The 24884-nt window shown below is 39.1% G+C and overlaps 1 protein-coding gene across 7 annotated transcripts in view; it reads right to left on the bottom strand.

The window, feature by feature from the left end:
* IQSEC2 (IQ motif and Sec7 domain ArfGEF 2) overlaps window positions 1-24884 on the bottom strand; it is a 156491-nt gene that overhangs the window by 7796 nt on the left and 123811 nt on the right. For 6 of the 7 annotated variants that reach the window (XM_087925818.1, XM_026711515.2, XM_087925820.1 and 3 more), the window contains 8 exons: window positions 23907-24305; window positions 20244-21124; window positions 16940-17101; window positions 15068-15190; window positions 12119-12285; window positions 1357-1496; window positions 1121-1246; window positions 129-228 (listed from right to left, as the gene is read on the bottom strand). In XM_087925818.1, the coding sequence (XP_087781944.1) occupies window positions 129-228; window positions 1121-1246; window positions 1357-1496; window positions 12119-12285; window positions 15068-15190; window positions 16940-17101; window positions 20244-21124; window positions 23907-24305 (2098 nt within the window). The remainder of the gene's footprint in view (window positions 1-128; window positions 229-1120; window positions 1247-1356; window positions 1497-12118; window positions 12286-15067; window positions 15191-16939; window positions 17102-20243; window positions 21125-23906; window positions 24306-24884) is intronic. The other variant, XM_087925819.1, reaches the window with a different exon arrangement.

Genomic DNA, 24884 nt, shown 5'->3' with positions numbered 1-24884 from the left:
GATCAAGATGGGGAGAAGGAGAAAGATTATAATTGGAGCAGATAGTAACTTATCATGGAGTCTGATAGAGTCCCATAGAGAAATGACTATAAGGCCTCTCTGTTGGGAATTTTGGCAGGGACACTCACAGGAATTCTGAAAGAGCTGCAGCTGCATCTCAACAAGCGGGAAGCTCTGGCGGAAACTGTAGGTCACAAGGATCTTCTTCTTCTGGAAAATCTTTGTCACCTAAATATCATTGGCCACAAAGAGTCGATGGTGGGGAAAAGAGGATCAATAAGGAGGAAAGAGAACCGTGAGTCAACCACCATGCTTCATTTTCTAATCTAGAGCACATTGAAAAAAAAAAACAAAGGAAGCCAAGGGAGAAGAAAGGTTCAGTCTGAATTTTATACATTTATGTAATACTAAAGTAAAATGGAATCTCCTTTCATATGGCTGGAAACAATTGATTCTAGCAACTTTTTTTTAAGAAAGCGCCACTGACATTATTAGTCAGGCCAGTATTTCCATCTCAGATTAGTCATAAACTATACAAAATGAGTGTCTAATTCACCACACATTTTCACAGTAAAACAGGATGTTGCTGCATGGTGGAAGCTCTCGTTGATATCTCTCTCGGACACAGCCTTGAAATTCTAACTTTTAAATTACTTTAAAAAGAAAAAAAAACAATAATTTCACAACACTATGATGATACTGCCAGTCAAACGCCTTTCAAATGGGCATGCATTTATAAAGTTTCATTTATATATCTATCTTTTCTCCTCAAAGGGTTTCTTTTCTTCCCAGTATGCAGTTTTACGAGAAAGCCTATTTCCATTCATTCTAATCCATCAATCTATCTCCAGCATTGAAATAGTCTCAGTACTTTCCCTGTGATGTTGGCTCAATTGGGAAGGCAAAACAGAAAAAGAGATCCAGGATGTGGCAAGCCAGCAAATGGCCCCACTTGATAGAAACAGAGCCTTTCTGGACCTTTTGCTTCTCAACAGTGCCCACCTTGTTCCAAGCCTTTCATCACCTGGGCTTTTCAAAAGTTTTGCATGAGAAGATGGAAACTTTCCCAACTCTATCGCTTCCTAAAGAAGCTGAGTTCCCTCACCACCCTTGGCCTTACCACTAAGAGGTCATTGAAGAGGAAGACTTCCCTCTGGTGCAGGCCAAGCCTCTGGGGCCGGTTGGGGTCAGGGACCTCATACAGCTGGCAACAGCACACCAGGCGCCTATGGGGCAGAGAGAGAACCTGGTGGGATAGAGAGGAAGAACGTGCTGGGAGCATAGCTGGAAAATAAGTGCTTGGGAAAACTCTTTGCAAACCACAGTCAACCACCCCTGAAGACAGCTTCCACTTACCGGCTTTTTGCCCACAATCATGCGCTCGACTGCCTGGACCTGAGAAACGTGATCATCGTTGGTGCGCAGTTCTCGGCTCTGAATCCGCTGATAAATCCCTACCAAGAGGTCACGGGGAATATCCTCCCCATTATCAACCCCTGGCAAAAAAACCAAGAGGAGGAGTCAACAGAAAGGTCACATTCAGTCTGACTAATAATACCGTAACCACACAGCATAATATTGTATGTTTTAGGCCTTGTAGGCCAGTCCCAGCCTTATGCCTCAGCCTAACTTAAAAAATGACTTTTGCAAGAAATTCATTCAGATCTCTGGCAAGAGTTATCTCGCAGGTCCCGGGCAGCATATCACTAGGGAGAGAGAGGGGAAAAAAGGGAAGGGGAGCAACAATTGCCACAAAGACAAAATGAAAATGAGTGACCTGTGCAATAAGTGTTGGTTTTGTCCTTGCATCCTTTATCTCAGCTCTGCCATTGCCACCACATGGCCCCCATAGATTACATACTGACAAAAAAGATGTTTTCACGCACACAAAAATTGTTCAAAATAAATTCACATATCATTTTCGAAGCCTGCAACAGCCCTGGAAAGACAGGCTAGTACAATTCCCATATTTGGAACTGTGACATTATATACTGCCACCAAAATTTAGCCCGATAAATTTCAGGAAATAATAATAAATAGTTGCTTTGGAAGTGCACCCAAGGTACCTATGACTATCGATTCTTTTTTTGCTTTCTTTGTTCTATTTCTGTTTGCAGGTCTGTTGCGATTTTCCCCCCAGTTCCTTCTCCTATTCTATCTCCAGCTACTGCCATGTCCACAATCTATGCTTTTTTGTCTTTCTTATCAACAAACATTAAGTCTGGGGTGCTATGGGGTAGATGCCTATCTATTTGAATTCTAAAGTCCCAGAGTACTTTAGCTTCTTTCATTTTCTATTATTTTCATTATTTTATGGTCCCATCAGTTTTTGCTTGCAGGCAAGCAGTATTTCTTGCAGATATTCTAATGCACCATTGCTGCTACTTTCTCATGCTGTTGTTTACAGTCAGTCTGTGTGCTCTTCTTGCAGCAGCTAACTCTTGAACATTATTGGCATTTACAAAATCACCATCACTCAATTGCAAAAGACAGTTTTTCTGGCAATAGCTTACATCCTTTGATGATATCTTTTACACCATTAAACAACATCCGTCTATCTCAGGCCCTTGGGAAGGATTTGACAGGTGGATAAAAATGCCAAATCCAGTCTAAACATCTGGCTGACTATGCCACCAAACATAATCATCATAATGCTATTCCAATCTTTTTAGTGGTAATTTATGCCCCGAATGGAGAACAAAAAGAGTTTTTTAAGTATTTATATGAAAAATTAATAGGATTGGAAAAAAGAAATATTTGCATCATAGGGAACTTTAACACTATTGCTGATTACTAAAAAGACCGCAGCATCGGGGGGAGAAACAGAAAAAAAAAGAGAGCTTCCAAAAATATGTATGGAGATGATGAGGGAGTTAAATTTGATTGATATATGGAGAAGGCTAAACCCCGAGAAAAAACAGTTTACGTTCTATTCAAATGCCCACCAAAGATGGACACAAATTGACGTGGCATGAATGAAGGGGGAAAATAGCAAATGAAATAAAAGGGATTGAAATTCTACCCAATGAATGGGCAGACCACAATCCAATTAAGATAATCTGGAAAGATGGAAAAAAAAACCCCAGGAAAAGGTGGACATTAAATACGTAGCTAATTAGAGAAAAAGAATATACAAATAAACTTAAGGAGGAATTAAACTTTTTCTTAAAGGAAAATAACAATGGAGCAACTACAAAACAAAACATTTGGGACACAATGAAGGCAGTAATAAGAGGTATAACAATCTCTTATAATGCCAAGAGGCATTATAAGGAATAAAGAGAGGAATAAAGAAAAGTATGCCCAGCAAAATAAGCTACAACAAAAAATTAAAGAATTAGAAATTCAATTACAAAGTACCCCAAAGGACTCAAGATTGCAAAACCAGATGACAATAACTAAATACAAATTGAATTTAATTGAACAAGAGAGAATGATTATAAATTTGAATACACCGGGACAAACTTATTTTGAGCACACTAATAAGCCAGGGAGATGGTTGTCCTATAGACTTAAAAAAGGGAAAGAAAAAAGATTGATTTACCAATTAATAAATGGAAATGGAAATACACAACAGGGGATAGAACAGGAAAAAAAAATTGCCCATAAGTATTTTGAAGATTTACACAAAAAGGAGGAGGTCAATGAGGATAGGATAAGAAACTATCTAAATAAAACAAAGGATAAAGTAATTGGGGAAGAGATGAAACAGTTTTTAAACGAAGATATTACTTGATTTGAATTGAAAACAGCAATAGAGAATCAGAAAAATAATAACTCTCCAGGATGAGATGGGATCCCAGGGGAACTATATAAGGCAATAGGAGAACTAATAGGACCTCATGGTGGAAGTTTTTAACAATGTCCTATTGGCAGCCAGAATGCCGGACTCATGGAGGGGGGCATTGATTTCGCTAATCCTGAAGGAAGATCTCGACTCCCCATATATACAAAATTACAGGCCAATTTCCTTGTTAAAAATGGACTATAAAATATTCGCTTCTATTATTGCAAACAGATTAAAAAGAATTTTGAATGACCTGATACACCAAGACCAAAATGGATTTCTCCCAAACAGACAAATCAGGAATAATTTAAGAATAGTACTAGATGTTCTGGAATTTTATGAAGCCCACCCAGAGAAACAAATAGCCTTTATGTTTTTAGATGCACAGAAGGCCTTCGATAACTTGAATTGGCAATTTTTAATCCAAAGAATTTATAACATGAATTTAGGCACCAAATTTGAAAATATTATAACCACTATCTGTGACACACAACAGGCAAACATTACGATAAATGGGGAATATACCCGCTCAATAAAAATAGAGAAAGGGGTCAGACAGGGTTGCCCACTCTCACCCCTGCTCTTCATATTACCATTGGAAACATTACTAACATATATTAGACAGAATCCAGACATAAAAGGATCAAAAGTCAAGAAAAAAGAATATAAGCTGCAAGCGTTTGCAGATGATATGATTTTTTTTTATTGAAGAGCCAATCGAAAGAGGACAAAAACTAATGAACGAGTTAGAACAATTTGGAGTAGTTGCAGGATTAAAAATTAATAGAAAGAAAATGAAATTAATGACTAAAAATCTAACAGGAAAACAGAAGTTAGAATTAGAAAAGGTCATGGGATTTCAAGTGATAAAGAAAGTTAAATACTTAGGAATATGGCTGACAGCACATTGCCAAACACTAAAAGAAAATAATTATGACAAACTATTGCAACAGGTAAAGAAGGATTTAGAAACATGGGGTAAACTGCAACTTTCACTATTAGGCAGGATTGCAACAATTAAAATGTCTATTCTTCCAAAACTTCTTTATATATTTCAGACGACACCAATTAAAGTACATAAAAAGTATTTTGAAGAACTTAATAAAATAATCGCAAAATTCATTTCGCAAAAGAAAAATCAGAGGATAAATGTAAAGGCGATGCAAGACATGAAGAGCAGGGGAGGGATGGCCCTTCCAAATTTGGAGTTGTACTATAGTGCGGCCTCCTTAGTATGGTTGAAGGAATAGGTGAACTTAACAAGCAAGAGAATATTAGTTTTAGAAGGCCACGACCTACAGAGGGGGTGGCATGCTTTTTTATGGGATATTGGGAAAACCACCCAGAAATACTTTCACAGACACTTAATTAGAGATGCATTATTGACTAAATGGAAGAAGATAAGGAGAAAAGATTATTTAAAGATACCAATCTGGATTTCAACAATGGAAGCGATGATCCACCCAAACAATTTGGATATTACAAAGATGATTAAATACAAGGACTTATTGGATGCGCGAGGAAATTTGAAATTGTGGCAAGATCTTCAAGACTAGGGAGTACAAATCGATAGATGGGCATATCTTCAAGTACAGAGTAGATACAAACAGGATAAGAAAGAATTTGGAATCAATAATAAACTTCAGCAATTAGACAAAATTCTATTAGGCCCAGACAAAAAAAAAAAGCAAAATTTTATAATTACCTACTAGAGGCAGAATTAGAGGAAGAAATTGTCAAAGGGAATATGATAGCCTGGAGTAGGAATATAGGATGTAGTATCACCTTAATAGAATGGGAGAAGGAGTAGAAACAATAAAATCACAAAATCGGCAGTCTACAAGGAAAATGCCTATAAGATGTTTTATGGATGGCATCTTCCCACCTCAAGATTGACAAAAATGCATCCCAACATGAGTTCGAATTGCTGGAAATGTAAAAAACAGGAGGGAACTTTCTTCCATACGTGGTGGTCTTGCATAGAGGCACAAAAATATTGGCAGAAAATTAGAAAATGGTTGGAGGAAATGACAATAGAACAGATCAAATTTAAACCAGAACTTTTTCTGTTAGGCATCTTTAATAAATAAATCTCAAAAAAAGTGAAGAATACAATAATACATATTTTGACAGCGGCCAGACTGGCCTTTGCACAATGTTGGAAGCAACCTCATATTCCATCAGAGGAACTGATTATTCAAAAAACAGCAAACTGTGCAGAGATGGACAAATTAACTTTGGCATTAAAAGGAAAAGATACATCAATGTACTATGACAGTTGGAACTGCTGGTACGAATGAATAGAACAAAGATCAATTAAATAATAAAGGGCAAAAGAAGATATGCTGTAATTGTAGTAGTGAATATCTATCTATCTATCTATCTATCTATCTATCTATCTATCTATCTAATCTATCTATGTTTCCTTAAGTTTTCGCGGGTACTTACATGTATGGTATTCAGCATTGTTCAAGTATTTTCCCACGTCATTATAGTTTTGCTTTTAAAGTTGTAGCTACAACTTTAAAAGCACAACTATAATGGAGGGCAGAGCTGGCATCGCGATGATACGGCATGCGATCTTAAAGGTCTGAGATCGCTGCTGATATCTTTGCTCCTGGACGGTCCTATCGGATCTAAACCATCCCGAAGAGACAGTGAATGTAAAGAGCGCATCCTGTTGATCCCAGGGATACCGCACAGTCCCTGGTAGATCCAGGAGAAGCTCTTTTTGCCAGCGGCAAAGAGGCAGCCATTAAAGCTGCTGAAGTTGGGACAGCTCCGATATGAAAGAGAACGGAAAGAGAGAGTGTGACAGTTTGGTGAGAATTTTTTCTTTATTCTACGATTTGAAAGGACACCCTAAGGAAAAGAAAGAATCTGTAAAAGTTTTGACAGAAGTGATTAAGCGGAGATTTTAAACAGGAATGTCAAAGTAATGTTTTATTCTGTTTTTCTCATTGCTGGATTTTCTATATATGATTTTGTCTTTTGAAACTGGACTGGTTTTTTTCATTCATATCTATTTTTTTTCTTCTCCTTTTTGATTTTGTAATATTTTAGGCTAGAAGCTCCCTTTAGTTAATTCTTTTTTTTAAATATCTTTTTCTTTTTTTATTAATTCTTATTATATCCTGCTCGGAAAAGGAGGGGGAAAGTGAGAGCAAAGAAACTTTGTAACACTGCCAACTAGAGGCTTGAAAATATTCTATTTCCCTGTGACCAGACAAAGCTGAGAAAGAAAGAACTGAGACTCTTTTTCAAGGACATTCCTATTTGATAAGATAGAGGGAAGAACATGAGAGAGTATTATTGCAGGTGCTCTTCTGGGTTTCTATCAACAGCTGGAGTCTGGTGTTGAAATGTAGGGGGAAAAAAGGTGATAAGTTTTTGGAGAAGAGAGTTATAATAAAAGCCTTGGATAATTAAATGAAGTGCAGTGTGCCCTTTTTACTTTTCCTAAGTTGTACTATCCCTCCTCACCAGCTTTATTGTATTTTTTTAAATCTTTTTTTTGTAATAACTATTTGGGTTTTTGGCTTTGTTGGAGCTTGTCTTTGTTTTTCTTTCTTTTTTTTGGAAGTCCAATCTCTACGTTTGCTTTTTATTTTAAAGGGAAAGCCTTAAAAGCCTTGATTTCCTTTCCTGGTATTTCTGTTTTTTCATCTACCTTTCTGGTTTATTCTTATGCACTTTTTTCTATTTGAGACCTTTCAATTGGATTAAGGTGTTGAAGAACCTGAAGAATTCTTCCTTTTTTCTTTTTTTTCCTTTTTTTTTAAAGCTCTTTTTCTTTATCCTACTGTTGATTGGATTAAGGTATAACCTGATTGTAAATGTATTAACAGCGGCTAGGACTGTATTTGCTAAAAACTGGAAAAATGAGAAAATACCATCACAGGAGGAAATCATTAAGAAAATATTGGAATGTGCTGAAATAAGTAGATTGACATTTGAAATTAGAGAACAAGAGAATAAACAATTTTATACAATTTGGGATCTTTTCTATCAATGGTTAGACAATAAAGTACAGTAATGAAATATGTAGATTTTTAGAAAATAATAAATATATAAAGATGTATATAATATATAATAAATATATAAAGACTTTCTTATTATATCTACAAAATGATTTTAGGATAGATTTGAGATGATATGAACTGTTATAAACTAAATTAAGTAAATTATGGCTATCTTGTAAAACATGAATGAATAAAAGTATAGTCAAATGATTGATTAATAATGATACCAAGGTATTTAATTTTTGATTGACAATATGGGATTATATGTAATGTAATTGTAATTGAAGACTACGAAATGGAAGCACAAAACAATTTGTAAACCAACCGGCACACTGTATGTACACCTATGGAAGATAGCTTGATGTTTTTATGTTTTGTTTGTTTTTAAAAACCAATAAAAAATTTTTTTAAAAAAATGCACAACTATAATGACGTGGGAAATACCTGAACAAAGCTGAATACCATACAGATAGATAGATAGATAGATAGATAGATAGATAGATAGATAGATAGATAGATAGATAGATAGATCTTTGGTTATTCGGGTTTTCTCCCGCATAAGATTGGAAGTATCTAGGCAACGTTTCGATGAAGTCTCATTCATCATCTTCAGGCTTGTGTCTTCGGCTCTGAAGCACAGAGCCGAAGACACAAGCCTGAAGATGATGAATGAGACTTCATCCGGCGTTGCTCAATCTACGCTGAGAAAACAATAACAAAAGATCCACATACAAATACCCGCAAGAACCTCAGAATATATATATATATACTGATATATACTATATATACATACATATATATATATATATATATATTTGTTTTCTGAGGTTCTGCGGTATTTATATGTGGATCTTTGGTTGTTGGGTTTTCTCCAGCGTAAGATTCAAGTATCTAGAGCACGTTTGATGAAGTCTCATTCATCATCTTCAGGCTTCTGTCTCGGCTCTGTGCTTTTCAGAGTAATGTGAGATTGCAGCTGCTTCCTCCTTTTAACTGCCACCTGAACAGAACACGCCTCCAACCAATCAGAACACGGCTAACCCCCAACCAATCAGAACACAACCAAACCCCTACCAATGAGAACACACCCCACCCAATCAGAACACAGCCAAGCCCCACCCAATCAAGTCCCACCCCCACTGGCAGTTAAAAGGAGGAAGCAGCTGCAATCTCACATTATCTGAAAAGCACAGAACCGGAGACAGAAGCCTGAAGATGATGAATGAGACTTCATATTGCCTAGATACTTGATCTTACGCGGGAAAACCGAACAACCAAAGATCCATATATATATATATATATATATATATATATATATATATATATATATATATATATATATATATATATATATATATGTATATATAGTATATACAGTATATATGTATATACATATATACATACATACATATATATATATATATATACATACATACATATATACATGTGTGTGTGTGTGTGTGTGTTTTTCTTAAGCTTTCGCGGGTACTTACATGTATGGTATTCAGCTTTGTTCGGGTATTTTCCCATGTCATTATAGTGATTTAAAAGCACAACTATAATGATGTGGGAAAATACCCAAACAAAGCAGAATACCATATATACATACATACATACATACATACATACATACATACATTTCTTAAGTTTCCGCGGGTGCTTACATGTATGGTATTCAGCTTTGTTTGGGTATTTCCCACATCATTGTAGTTGTACTTTTAAAGTTGTAGCAACGTTTTGGCAGAATCCCATCTGCCATCATCAGGCTTCTGTATTGTGTTCGTCTGTCAGATTTTAAATTTGGGGCTAGCCTACTGCTGTGCCAGAATGGCTTTTTCTTCATCCTGATTGGTTGGGAGTCTTGGTCTGTGTTTATTGGTCCTGGAGTTTGCTGTGTTCTGCTTGATTGGTGTTTCTAATATCTTCTGTTTGTTTTGTGGCTCTTTTTGTGTCTTGATTGGCTGGCAACATTGTGTTCCTGTATTGGAGGCCTTTAGTGCAGCTTGGCTCTGAGTAAATGGATGGCTATCATTTGTTAGGAAGCTAGGTTTCATCTGGGTGCCTGGTTGGGGTGTGTTTGAGCTGGAGGTATCAGGGGGGATCTGTCTGGGCAAACACCTGGGCAATGTTGCCAGCCAATCAAGACACAAAAAAAGCCACAAAACAAACAAGAAGATAATAGAAACACCAATCAAGCAGAACACAGCAAACTCTAAGACCAATAAACATAGACCAAGACTCCCAACCAATCAGGATGAAGACAAAACCATTCTGGCACAGCAGTAGGCTAGCCCCAAATTTAAAACTGAAACCACTGTAAAAGTCTGACTCACAGATGAACACAATACAGAAGCCTGATGATGGCAGATGAGATTCTGCTGAAACGTTGCTACAACTTTAAAAGCACAACTACAATGACGTGGGAAAATACCCGAACAAAGCTGAATACATATATATTTGCACAAGGATCAATTGTATAGAGGGTTTAAGATAAGGTTGAAAATATGGTCCCACAAACTGTCGAGGACGAAAGTGTTTTTAACTGTTTTCTGATCTTTGTTTTTCTATTTTATTTTGTTCTTTTTGCTCTTTCACATTTATGTACGTGTTGTTTGTCTGTTTTAATTGTAAAATTAATAAAGTTTATTTAAAAAAAAACACAATCATCATAATCCTATCCAATTCAGCCATGGGCAATATTTATTCACAATCCACAGAATTCTAGGTCCTAAACATTCCCCAGAAACATGATCTGGGCAAGTTTTTCTATAGAAACTAAAACTTTCTGGAAAACAGAGGTCTCTTAAACAAAGCTGTTCTTCGGTCTGCAATATTCTGGCTATTATGTTTAGTCCAAATTGAACTTAAGTAAAGAAATCCTATAAAAAGCATTTGATCAAAACAATCTCAATTTATATTTTGAAATAAATAATACCATTGAGCTCAGGTTGTACTTCCTTCCCATTTTAATTGAAGCCGGTAGCCGCTTTGCTCATGGTAATGAGTTACATAGGATCATACAGTGTGAGAGTTGGAAGGAACCTTATAAATCATCCAATATTGCTGACCATTCAGTTCTTTGAAAATGTCCAACAAGAGGCCAGTGTTCCAGAAAGAATATTCAGCAGCTTAACATTTCTTACCATCAGGAAATTCCCCTACATACAGTATTTCAGCCTAATCTCTTTTTTTAAATCCAAACAGTTAAGTGTTTGTTCTATCTTCCAATTTCTACAGACGGCTAATCTCTTCTGTTTTTCACAGTCTTCTCTTTGGAAGCTAAACATGCTTGTAAGTGTTGTTTTCCATTCTTTAGTTTCCAGAGATCTTAATGTCCTGATAATTCTCCTTGCTCCAGCTTCTTAATATCCTTTTCAAAACAAAGTGGCCAGAATTGAACATAGTACTCCAAGTGCAGAGTAATCAATGATTACAACCCACAATCTGATTTCAATGCAAGATTGTATCAGACATTTGTGCTGCTGCATCATTGCTGGCTCATATTCAGTTGGGGATCCAGTAGGACCCCTAGAACTTCTCACATACGCTACCATCAAGCAGGTTCTCTGCAATCTTTTCCTACACAGATGAACAACTTTACATTTATCCGCACTGAACAACTCTTATATTTGTCCCAATATTCAAACCTTTTGAAATAATTTTGAATTTGTTTTTTAAGGCGTTAGCTATTTCCCCTAGCTTGTATTTAAATACTGAAAAACTATGTCTAGGTATTATAAATTCTGGACTAAAGCAAGCAGAAGTCTGAAATGTGCAACCTCTTTCTCGCCACATAATAAATTTCTTATCATTTTAGAAAATTGCAATAATTAATGGCACCGAAGTCCCGTCTCCAAAATTGCTGCACATCTTTTTTTGCATCCCTCTGAGATTCTGAGATTTTGCCAAACTTGTTCACAAACTTGCAAGCATGTATTCTCAGCTGTGAGAACAAAGAAGAGATTGCTGGGCTTTCAGGCCCAATGCTCAAGCCTCCTGAAATAATGTTGAATTGTGATTTTGTTCCTTAAGATGTTAGCTTCTTTACTTTTCTTTTATTATTTTTTCATAGTCCACTAATATTGAGTCGCGTCTAAAGAAAAAAAAACTAAAAATTGTCTGAATGGTGCATTTACCAGTTTACCACTTTCTGAGCTCCCACAGAATTATAGATGAATAATGACTGAAGAGAGCAGTGAATGACATATATTCTGCTTGAGAATGGAAAGAAAAGCAAAAAAGCAACAGCAGCAAAGATGTTGGGAGTTCCAGAGACTTTTTTTTTAAAAAAAAGAGGGTTCTTGCTTACCTCGCAGGTTTTTGATGAAGTCATCCAGCTTCATCTTCCTCTCTGCTTTGACGCTGGGGCTGTACATGTCTGTGTTGAGAAGGATGATGGCAAAAGCCAAGATGAAGATGGTGTCAGGGTTCCGAAACTGGCGCACCAATGGGGCATTGCATACACAGTAGCGCTGGCTGGAAGAAACGGGGTTGAGGTTATGACAAAGCAGCAAACAATTCAGAGGTAAACAAATCACACACTCTTCAGTTCTCATGAACTATACACTCGGCTCAAGCCATATAGAATGGGAAAAAAAAATATTTGTGACAGATATTAGCTGAACCTCTAAATAAGCCTGTTAGCCATGAATTTGCAGGTAATATATGACTATATGGGCATATTAGCCTATTTATCAGTTTTACCGTATAAAATTAATCGTTATAATGTTAATCGACTGAAAGTTTAGATCATGAATCTTTGGATTAATCTAATTAATACAGCCTTATGAACTGATTCATATATCAAAGTAGTCAAAAATTAATTGGTAATTTATTTATTAAATGTATATGTCACCCATCTCATAGTCAGGGAAACTCTGAGTGGCTTATTCCTGGATTATTCTATTATTAAGCCTTTGTTTAGTTGACAGACTTGGTTAATATTCAGAATACATTATCTCAATATTGAAGCCATGGATCTCCGTCCAAACAACAGGAGTAAATGAACAAATGAGTATTTTTGTGTCTATAAATTAAAAAGTCTTTTTTTTCCTGAACTAACTTGGACCAAAATGCAGTCCCTCAAGATTAATTTGTATATACAAGCACAGGACATTGATGAAAAAATATTTTACTGAAAAAAATTCAAGATTATTTTCCCCATTTTACAATAAATAAAATGCTGAATTCCCCACTAATAGCCTTATACATCAGTTCCAATTCCATATAATGCATTTTTATACTCTTTCCGTTGTATAATGAGGCGCTTTAAAAAGAAACCAGGCTAAAAATAAACAGGAATAAAAAGATAACAAATGAAACTAGATCTTATTATTTTTTAAAGTCTTTAAAATGCCTGAGATTTTCCTTAACGAGTTAAATAAGTGCTTACTCCATGATCTTTGATAATTTGCCTATTTATTATGTTTTAGAGAATTCCACAATGCTTATGGCAAGCAGAACAAAACTATATCATATCATACTACAGGAAAAATGTATTCCTAATGTCTAATAAAACGACTTGTCTAACAGATTTGATGGGTGGGTGAAATATCTTCTTCCCTCCAAATATGGACATTTATCAGGCATAATCTTCAATTGAGACAGTATTGCCCAAATCAAACTACTATAAAGTCTGCAGCACTAGTTCCTTTTAATTTTGAGATATGGTTTGTGAATTCAGGTATTATACTAAACCATATCTTTCTCTTAATTATGGATTAGAATTGTAAGGGTTTAGGATAATCTCTGAATAATGTATATGTATTTATATTTATGTATCATGTACTTTGACTTATTAGCTGTCTAAATTCATAATCATCTTTTAGTTTAAAATCTTCAATGGCCAATCTAGAAGCATTTAAATATTGTTCTTCCATGTGTAATTATCCCCACCTACCTACTTTAATCTCAGAGCTCCAATGCTGAAACATCAGTTCCTGGTAAACCCTGCAACCATTAGTTAGAAATAAATACTGACTATCTAAGAAAATGGAGATTACTAACAGACGTGTAACAGATTGTGCTTTTTTACATCTGCAGCAAAGCTCATTTTGATTTAACTTAACCAGGAATTCCAGAGTCACTCCAAAATCTGACTTCATATTTTCCACTGAAGAAGTGTAAAGTAATATTAAAAAGGCTAGATTTTGTGAAGGTGTTTCATTATGAATGCAAGGCAATTAAGACAAATGAGGCGGGAGGGACTGGTCCATAGAGAGGAAGCTTATATTCTCAAGGCTGCTCCCAGTATTTAGGGAATTAAGCTTCATTTCTGAGCATGCTTTCCCATGTGAACTACATCTCTTTGACTGTCCAATTCTCTTGATCTCTGCTTCTTAAAAGTAAGTTTTCCAGTCCTGCAATTATTTCATAAAAGTGCAGCTGGTGGTAGAAAAAGAAATAAGCCATGCTATGGTGTTCTTAAAGATTAAGCTCTGCACCTTAAACCTGACAAATTACTTCACTTGTTCAAGATGAATGGCTGGAACTCTTATCACACACTGGCCTGTGGTGCATTGTCTTTCTCTACAATGGAAAAAAAGATCGCATTTTCTTTTAATGTGAGCATCTTTTCAGCGTGAGAGTGAATGGCTTTCTCAGGCTCATACATTCCCATTCTTCTCTGGTAGATGGACTGAGTGGATGAGACTAATGCCAGTGGACACAGGCAGGCAGGCAGGCAGACAGATTAGACACATCGCAACATGTGGAAATACACTGTGGAAATGAGTCTGCACACCTAGGAGACTTGCTCCAATGTTTTACTGTCTCTAAAACCTATGCACAAGAATCATTACACAAATAATCCCTTTCATTAGCAAACCATCATCTTTAGCCAGCCTGATATTGCAAAGAACCAATTAGCAGAATATACCAACAGGCTAGTATAACAGGAAATCCTGCAGGAATCATAGTTGAGGAACAAAATTTTATCCAAAGTATTGGAATTACAACTTCCACTAATCATATCCAGCATCATGAATGTTTGTTAGGTACGACAAACATACATGATGATATTATGCAAGCAAATAAATTAGGTACTTTCATCTGACATTGGGACACATAATCATGGAATTTACATGATGCTACTATCACATGTGCTATCTTGGAAGTGGGCAATACAAGTTCACAGGGATTCTGGGACAGAGCTTTATGTTTTCCATTGCCTGTGGTCTGTTTTCTAGACTAGTCTCTCTTCCCCATACTTCCAAATGCTAAAGAAAACTGTGGGAAAATGGTCCCACCTTCAACGTACCTGAAGGCCTCAATGAGACGCTCCACCTTCTGGGCCTCACCTTGCACCCGAATGTGTGATTGGAACTTTCTCAGGGCATCATCCAGGTCCATGCTGGAGAAGTCCATCTCATCTACAACACAACTATGAAGCAGAAAAACACAGGGAAGGAAAAGAGATATATTGGTTCAGTATGAATAAGGTTGAGCATCGGGAGACTGTGAGTTCTAATCCCACCTTAGACACAAAAGGAGCTGGGTGACCTTGAGCTAGTTACTCTCTCAGCCCTAGGAGGGAGGCGATGGAATGCCACTTCCAAAAAACCTTGCCAAGAAAACTGTAGGGACTTATCCAGGCAGTTACAGGGTGTCAACAATGACTTGAAGGTATACACACACAAATCAGTGGTGGTATGCTACCAGTTCAGCCTAGTTCAGGTGAACTAGTAGTATAAAATGCTGCCGTTCGGCCAAACCTGTAGTAAAAAAACAGCTACCGGTTCAGCTGAATTGATATTTGTTTTTTTTCCCCTCCCAACAATCAGCTGTTCCGGGATCCCTCTTGCTGTCTTACTGCTCTGCCCAGGAGGCTTACCTGAGGCCCAGGAGGCAAAAAAAAAAAAAAAAAAAAGCCATGCCCACCCAGTCACATGGCCACTCCCACCTAGCCATGCCCGCCTAGCCACACCCACAGAACTGGTAGTAAAAATATTTGCATCCCACCGCTGACACAAATGTATAAGGATATTCCTTCCCCTGTCCATCTTCATTTCTAAGCCCATATACTTCCTTTAAAATGCTTACATAAACAGTAAGGCCTAATTTGGAGAAACTCTTAGAAACCCCTTCACAATTTTTAGGAGCAGACGTAAGAAAGAAAAGAATGAATCCCTTTATTTAACTATTTTTTCAGCACAAAATGCACTACATCCCAAATTAGTAGCACAGTCTTCTAGAGACATCATTTAGAAAGAGAAATTCTGCCACGTCCCCAAGCATGATCACTTGTCAGTACAGGAGGAATTGATGATGTTTGAATGATTGCTTGCTTTCTTGTAAAAGTTGTTCATTTCTCTCTTTCAAGAGACATCTTTTCAAAATATCTAATAGGTCTTCTTTTCTAAAGGCCAATTTTTAATCTAATCTGAAGTGTTTTCTACAAATATTCTCTTGTCTTCAATAGCATAATATATATTATTTATATAGTATTTCTTCTAAATATTCAAAAGACAGGACATGGCTGGATTTTAGCTGTAATTTGGCTGACAATGAGTCAAAAAGATTGAGTTCATACATAATGCTAAACCAGTATCCATGGCTAAAAGTCCAGTTGCCTCTTGAAAAAAGCACCTTTGGGGACAACCATGACCTGGATGACTGAGAATCTCCATAGACATCCACAATCACATACTGTGCAAAGCTAAGATGAAAGAAACCACATCTTGATTTAGTCCAATGTATGAACCTATCTATCTCCTCAATATTTTTCAGAAACCTGTAACATGAATTAATACTATATGGTGAGTGAAGCTGAATAAATACTGGAGCTTCTCTAAGGTAATATCTGCATTAGAAGGCTCCCCTGTAGTAATTCATCTTTTTAATCTTCAACGCTGAAGGTCACCGCATGGCTTTCTGTCACCTTGGGAGATTGTTTTGGGGAGATAAAATAAGGCGAGAATCTCAAATAAATCACCATGGCTTCCTAGAGGAAAGTTACAACATAAATGCAATGAACAGAGCATATAAATAATGGATACAAGTCCACATTTTGCATTCTCCTATAAACATTAAAAACAAGCAGATTATAGCTTTATATGAGGCTTAGGGGTAGGATGGACTACAAAAGCCAAAATTACGACAATGGGAAGGAAAAATGTATAAATCTTCTTACTCGAGTACATCTCGGTTGAATTGTTTCTGCCGGTTGCCAAGAAATTCTCCAATCATCTGCCGGCTCAGCCCCTTCCGCTCTAGGATAAACCGGGCCACGCCAACCGGTGTATCTGACAAGAAGCCTCTTTCAATTAAATACTGGATCCCTTTTTCTGGTTTCCTGCCAATGGAATGAGAAGAAGCCTGTATTCACACTTGCCTGAAATCGCTTTTGTCCCAAACCCGTTTTCCTCCTATCTCTTTTATTAGAGAAGAAACACTGACCCTTTTCCAAATCAGCTTGTTTCCCAAAAAGCACTCCAACTTTGTCTCTTCTGAATATTTAAATTCTAGATATTCATTATGAAAGTATCCTGAATGACCAGCCTGGTATAGTTTGGGGTCATTTATGTGGGAGAACAAGAAAGCTAATGGAAGTGCCCTTAGTTATACAATGTTTAATTATATTTGTTGCAGTTTGCTAAAGATTATAGAGAGTTAATGAGTTCTCGTTCATTTTGATCCCTTCCCTGAATTCCATCGGTCACATTATCAGATCCAAGACTGAACTCGACTTGAAATGTGATAATGTAGAACCAAGCGCTCTCCTTTAAAGCAGTAACACAGCAGAAAGCCTCACCAAGCTGTCTTATGAGGTTTCACTGCCAAAGTTGGCAACAGATTGATGAGCCCTCAGGTGTGCTTACTTACACGTGATATAAGTAAGAGCTGAGGGAGGAGGTGTAGGTGAGCTGGAAGCTAAATCATCCCACTTACACCCGCTGCCTTCCAGATGCTGATGTTGCTGCTAGCCAGGTGACTGGAGAAGATGGGACCTAAAATCCAGAATATATGGAGGTCACCAAGTTGCCTCCACTGACTTGGATCAAAGAGAAGAATATTAATATTTCAAATAAATGGATTGTTCAGATAGCTAGATAGATGGGCTAATGATATTTTTTTTAGTATAATTAATGACGTCATTTGAGAAATTAGGTCCATTCTTTAACCACCCCACCCCTTTTCTACCTGGGGTGAGAGACTGGTTTCTAAAGCCTTAAACAGGAAGGAAGGAAGGACTATAAGGCTTTTTCACATTTGGCACTGAATATTCAGTGTGATCCTATAGAAAACAGGGGAGGGAGGCTTGGAAAACACGGAATGGTGGCTGTGGTGAGGAGAACAAGTCATCCTTGCTTTAGAGAAATTGTGATCTGATATCTGGAAGCCTCAGTAACCTAGCTGATGAGGACCACTGAAGACCTCAGTAGGCAGAAACATTCGACATATTTAAATCTATCTTTTCTACCTACCTAGCTCCCTTACAGCCACAAGATGTCAGCAACACTCTTTTCATTCTCTGTTTCTCCAAAAAAACATGCTTGAGATTTTTGAAAAAAGGTTGGGGGGGGGGGCAGGGGCAGACAAAGAATTTCTGGATCGACAAGAAATTAAGTGGAAAGCAGTCAAGCACCATCAAAGCCATACCTTACCAAATTCTTTATCTGATTGCCCAGAATGTAATATTTCAAGGGACAAAAATGAGGCATTGAATTAAAGGTGCTCTAGGGATTGTAAGTACCACTTGATGCTGTTAAACCCTTAAACTCCAAAAGAGAACATAATTCTCTGAGCTGAAAGAGGTAGCAACAGGAGGCAGTGAGCTTAGACTTGTGGGCATGAGCAGCTTTGGCTCATGATTACGGGTTTTAGAGCAGAGAACTTCCACACAGACAGTTGTCCACAGCTATTAATCTGTGGTATAAGTCTTGGGGAGGTTTAGATTTCCTGCCTTTGGGACTGAATCACGGACCAGACTAATTCCTCAATTTGCCAGATTGGAGGATGCACACAGAAATAAATGCTCAAGGATTGCCTTCAGGAGGAAGGGCACAGAGATCTCCTACCCTGGCACATTGCTCCAGGCTTCAATGTGAGTCATGATTCCAGCTGGTTAATATGATGTGACGGCTGCTTCCCAGCCCCCAACAGCCTGCTTCCTGCCAGTGAAAAAGATGCTGTCTGGCTCAGGAGCAATTAAAGCTCGAAGAACAGGAGGAAGCTAAAACCTAAGCCTTCCACCATGTCTTTCAGTTTGACCTAAAGACCTGATGGACAACTGCCCAAACGGAATAGCTGAAAAAAACCCAAGTCAAAGCAAAAGGGGCACAGAAAGATATTAGGTGAAGTCTCCACTTTCAGACTGGCAATGGTCCTGTCCTTTAAAAAGCTAAAACTCTCCCCTTGTCATTTATTTCACAGCATCAGGCCGGAAAAGTTTCATTTGCTTAAGTTTAGTTACCTCAGGCACAGGAGCACAGCCTGTGTTATTTTATTTTTTTTAAAAGGCAAAAAAGGTAGAAATGGGTAAAGAAGAAATGCTATATCGCTAATTAGGATTAAGATCTCATGCTTCAAAATTTGGGGACGAGAGAAGCTAACTCACAACTATGCTGAGAAGGAAAGGGCATCAGATTTTTGGAACCCAGAATTTCAATTAAAATCCAGTTGCTAAAATAACCCTCCTTCAGATTGTCTACTGGGTGTCTCTAGGAAAGCCTTCAAAAATAGAAGGCTGCACATGTGAAGAATAAAAATTGTTGCCAACATAAACCATGGGCACCATGTTTTCAAGGACTGTCACAAAATATCCAAATTTTACCAGCAGAAGTCCTTCTATAATTTGACCTTTTTATTTCTTGTAGGCTGTATTTCATCCAGAAGATGCCCAGACCACTAAATTCTGCTCCTTGGGTGCTACTCAAACGCTCCATTGGTGATCCAGACTATACAAAGAACATATTCTTCTCCATATTGCCTATATTTTGGAGAGCAGTTGGGAAGTTACAATACGCAGAAGGACCTTGGTCAAATGGCCTTGTTAAAAAGAGAACGACATTGCAATTCTATCAGGCAGTTGGACATGGGGATATACCCAATGCATCCTTGGAGATGAAGACTGGGCTTGCACCAGGGAGATCCAAATTCAAGTCTCCCCTTGAGGTCACTGGCCAGTCTTTTTCATTCCAATCTAACCCACAGGAGATGAAATTAGCCATATGTACAGCATGTCACGTGAAGCCCTCAGAGAAAAGATGAGAGATATAAGTAGCAAAAAAAAAAGTGAAAAAGACACTCAAAGCTGACCTAGCACTTCTGTCCTCAAGTCAAGAAACCACTCACAATCCCCCACTCCAATGCTAAATTCAGCTGGGTCTCTGAGGCCTGTAAAGCTAGACCAGCCCTGGAGCCTAACCCAGCCTTCTGCTAAACATGCTTAAACCACTGTTTTCCCCTTGGCGCTCTGACCACACCAGTCATACTTGTTGAAAAGGTTGAGGCCGATGCGGTACTGGCGACGCTGCACCACGTCGTTGTTGAAGGCAGGAGAATCCCAGCTGTGCCGCGTCTCACGCTGGTAGGTCTGCTTGCAGGGCCCTACGACAGTCGTGGTGGAGGCTGGGGGAGGTGGAGGCGGGTCGCGCAGGCTGTCCCGGGAGGAGGATCCTGAGCTGCAGTTGATGGTCTCGTTGGAGTTGGTGGTGCTGTTGAGGCTGTCGTTGTCGCCATCTGAGTTGTCCGGCGGAGGAGGCGGAGGCAGGCGGCCTGGGGCCTGAGGGGGTGGGATGGGCAAAGGTGGAGGAGGCTGGCTTTTCTCGGGATGATAATGGCGGTGTGGGTGTGGGGAGCGTGCAGGCCCTCCAGGATGTTTGAGGGTGCCATGGGGGCTGCAGCCATCTTGCTCATATATGAGCCCCCGATTGACTGAACCCCGATCAGAACGGTCGCTCAGATCCACTGAGCTGTCACTGGGAGGCTCAATTGTGAGCAAGGGCAGGTGAGCGCCCCGAAGGCGGTAGTCCCGGCATTCCATGCAAGGTGTGCTGCGCCGGCTCCCGCCCCCATTCTCCCGGCTGTCCTCCCGCTGGGGCGCCCCCCAGTACTCCGGCCGCGGGGGTGGTGGGAGGGGCACTCCCGGAGCAGGCTCTGGGGGCTCAGTGCTGGGGGGGCGCTCCAGAGAGAGGGGTGACGTGGGAGCGCCTTCGTCCAGATAGAGAGTGACATCACTGAATGAAGTGGCAGCACTGTCACCCTGCTGCTCCTTGGATTCACTTTTTTCCAAAGTGGGGCCACCAGGTCCTCCCTCCTGGCCAAGTGGGTGGCAGTTTAAGGCTTCATCAATCGATTCTGCCAAGGACTTCACCTATGGAGAGGCAGAGAAGGAGGTCAGCCAGGGCAGATTCTCTTTGTCAGTATAATGGTGCAGGGCAATGGCTTGGGAGACTGGAGATAGAGCCATAGACTGGGCAACAATCAAATAAGACACAGCTGAGCTTGGAGAAGAAATGTGAACATAGCAAATATCTCAGAAGGCACCCTCCCTAATTCCTTTCACTATAAAAGCAAGGGGCGGGAGGGACGTACTTTCAGACTTGCAAGCTTCTGTTAATATTAAGCTTACCATAAAGATAGAACTAATACTCTGGGGGTGTGCTTCTTAACTGGACTACCATGCAAGGCTGAGAAGGGCTCGGTACATATTGTGAGAAAGAAGTGGGGAAAAACAACCTTCTAATTAAATCAATCCTGTACCTTATTTTAATTAATGAACTCCCATTTGAATAATATTTTATGAAACATATGGTACTGCAACAGTGAGAAGACAAGTAAGTTACCAAATCAGAATGCAGAATTATTATAGTATCAAACTCATTATAGTGGCGTTGTAACAAAATAAAATCTGTGAACACAAGTGATCCAAAGCATGATGTATAGGCAAAATGTGGTTAATAGTTTTATTCACTGGGGGGGAGGGGGGATCTAAAAAGGATTCCATACAAGGTTTTCATATAACCCATTCTGTTTGCAAGGACTTCTTAGGACATTTCCTTCAATGCTATTTGGGGGCTGGGGGGTGGAGTCATCTGCAGTGCCATGTCTACTAGTGCTGTTGCTTTACGTCAAGGGTCCCCAAACTTGGCAACTTTAAGACTTGTGGACTTCAACTCCCAGAATTGTTGAAAAGGTTGAGGCCGATGCGGTACTGGCGGCGCTGTACCACATCGTTGTTGAATTGAATTCTGGGACTTGAAGTCCACAAGTCTTAAAGTTGCCAAGTTTGGAGACCTCTGGCTTTAGGTGACTAAGTCTGGGAAACAGAATGGCAACCCAAGAGAAAGAAGCTAATGTGGAGCCCTTTTAAGTTTCATGGCATAATAAGGTGAAGTGAGAATAGACATATTTTCCATTCAGATATTCAAAAACACAGAAGGCACCTATGAATTTACCTGCCCTTACTTATTTGGTACACAGTCTTCCAGGCTTGAGAACTGTCAAGAGTGAGTAGAGACTGCTTCCAGATCAGTAGGTTACCATAAAGTAGTCGTTATGCATTATATGAGAAGTCATTTTGAGGGAGGAATATCAGGCCCCATTATCATCTCTTTTTTGTCTTGTCAGAAATGTTGTCCATTGTGTTACTTATTTGCCAAGGCTAAAGATCAATGCTTTTTAAATGAGACTCAAGAGGCTCTTTTCTGTGCCAGGGAATCCCTAGATGCACTTGCACAGATATTAAGTCTACTTTGTCTGGGCTGCAAAACTCAGACAATCCCTGGCTATATCTCTTCCTTGCCATTTAATGATCATTTGGGCTTCTGCAACCCAAACATGGTACAAAAAGCCGTGGTGTATCTAACCCTGGGCAGAACATGAAGAAGTTCTAAGATGGTGAAACAGCAGAAACAAACACAAACGATAATAAAAGGAGCTCAAATTATTAACTGTTCTATAAACATAATTTTAATAACACCTAATAACAAATTCTGTTAATTGTCTGATGCTGAACTGAGTGGTTATCCCTGTACCTTTGCAAGGCACAACAGAAATATGGCATGGAGTATCTACTGTGTATGAATTAGTTGCGGTTCCTAGGAGGAGTCAGTAAAATAGAATTTCAGAATAGAGGTGAAATTTCAATGAGGGATTTGCTAATTCATGACCCATTTTTCATAGCTTGTCTCTGTATATACTAAACAATTATTCCTGCTGCTAATAAGAGGGAGAAGCATTGCAGCTTAACATTGATTGTAACATTTTCAACCAACAAACCAGGGAGCCTTGGCATTGTGCTCATTAGTTTTCCAATTTGTTTTCCATTTTTTTTTCCTGCAAGAGGCCTACAAAGTAAGCAAAAACAAAAACTACACTACAACTGAAAACTGAAGTAATATCAAGGCAAAAATCAAGCATGCTTCAGCTTACAATGCAATCCCAAATGGGATTATCTTTTCTAAAACAGCTCAGCCTGATTAGGGGCAGAAGATTTGTGAGGACGCAGCTTCCCTTTGCTTGCCCTGTGGGGTTATAAGCAAATGAATTCTTGCTGCTTTGCTGGGGGAGGGGGGAAAGAAATGTGGGTGATGTGGAGCTGCAAAAACAAATGAAAATTTTGGCTTCTGCCAGGTTCAACTGAGCCTACTTTAAAGTGGAAGCCTGGACTTTGATGAAATAGAGCAGCTTTGTCCATCCTCGGCCTCTCTTCTATGCAGATGAAACAGAGCCTAGATACAGTGTAAGGCAGAGGTCCCCAAACTTGGCAACTTTAAGACTTGTGGACTTCAACTCCCAGAATTCAATTCAACAACGATGTGGTACAGCGCCGCCAGTACCGCATTGGCCTCAACCTTTTCAACAATTCTGGGAGTTGAAGTCCACAAGTCTTAAAGTTGCCAAGTTTGGGGACCCCTGGTGTAAAAAAAAGGTCCTGGCTAGAAATGAGACCTACAGGCTGGAGGTCCCCATCTATGCATTGGCTTAGCTCAAGGGCAGCAGAAGATATTTTGATAGCAAAGAAACCATGAGGTTCTGGGAAGAATTGAAGAAGCATCAGGGATTATAATCAAGCTGGAGAACACAAAAAGGTCTCATTTGGGCAAAGATGGTTTCTAGGAAAGCTACCTGGAAATGTGAAGTTTGGGCCTTACCTGCTTGGAGAAGGAATCCTCCAGCTCCGTGATGTCATTGCAGAAGCCTCCAGAAGAGGAATGCAGGGAACCACCGTCCAAGCCGGTCCGGCAAGAGCCACCGTAGGGAAGGCCGTGATCCAGAAGATGAGGTCGCGCACTAGCCATGGAGCCCTCATCCAGAGAGGCAGGTTTACCTTCAAAGTAAGGGGCATTCTGGGTCTTGTCATATTCCTCAAATGAATATTGCATCCGCATGTTGGACAGGATGATGCGCCGTGACATACGGCTCTCTGACGCCGAACTTCTTAGGCGCTCAAACTTTTTGTTCATGCGGTACTGGCGAAAGGCTGTTTGAATCGTACGAGCTGCCCGCCGGCTCAAGAAATAGCCCCCATACTTCCGCTCCAGCATCTCCACCTAGGATGGGCATCAATGGGGAGGAAGGATTTGGAAAAGAAAAGGGGGAGATGAGTGAGAATAGGAAAATCGAAACATGAAGCTAAGAACAAGCCAATCACCCCTCCCCCCCCAAAAAAAACAACAACAGTGGGTTCTGAGCAAGATATCACACTGGGTTTTCTCAGAGCAAAAGGATATTGTTAATTTCCAAAGAAATACATGAAGCAAGCTCAAACTGAAGTGGCCTATTTTAGCACAGCATATGCTGACTCTTGGCTATTACGATGTCTTCAGATGCGCAGGCACAAACTTTCCCATCACTTGTTATTTAAATGGAGGTGCTGGGGACTGACCTACAGCAGTGCTTCTTAACCTTGACAACTATTATATATCATGATGCATAATATTATATGTCAATACTAGAACATATGCTCTGCACATGGAAGATCTGTAGGTCAGTGTTTCTCAGCCTTGGCAAATAAATGTCTATGGAGATTCTCAGTCATCCATCCAGGTCATGGTTGTTCCAAAGGTGTTTTTTCAAGAGGCAACTGGACTTTCTGAGCTGCAGAAGCTTCTTGGCTAAGAAGAGAAATA

The sequence above is a fragment of the Pseudonaja textilis genome, chromosome 2, assembly GCF_049901715.1.
Source record: "Pseudonaja textilis isolate UNSWEBS1 chromosome 2, rPseTex1.2, whole genome shotgun sequence".
Taxonomy (NCBI): Eukaryota; Metazoa; Chordata; class Lepidosauria; order Squamata; family Elapidae; genus Pseudonaja; species Pseudonaja textilis.
The sequence above is the reverse complement of the archived record's forward strand: the minus strand, read 5'-3'. Positions and strand labels throughout refer to the sequence as shown.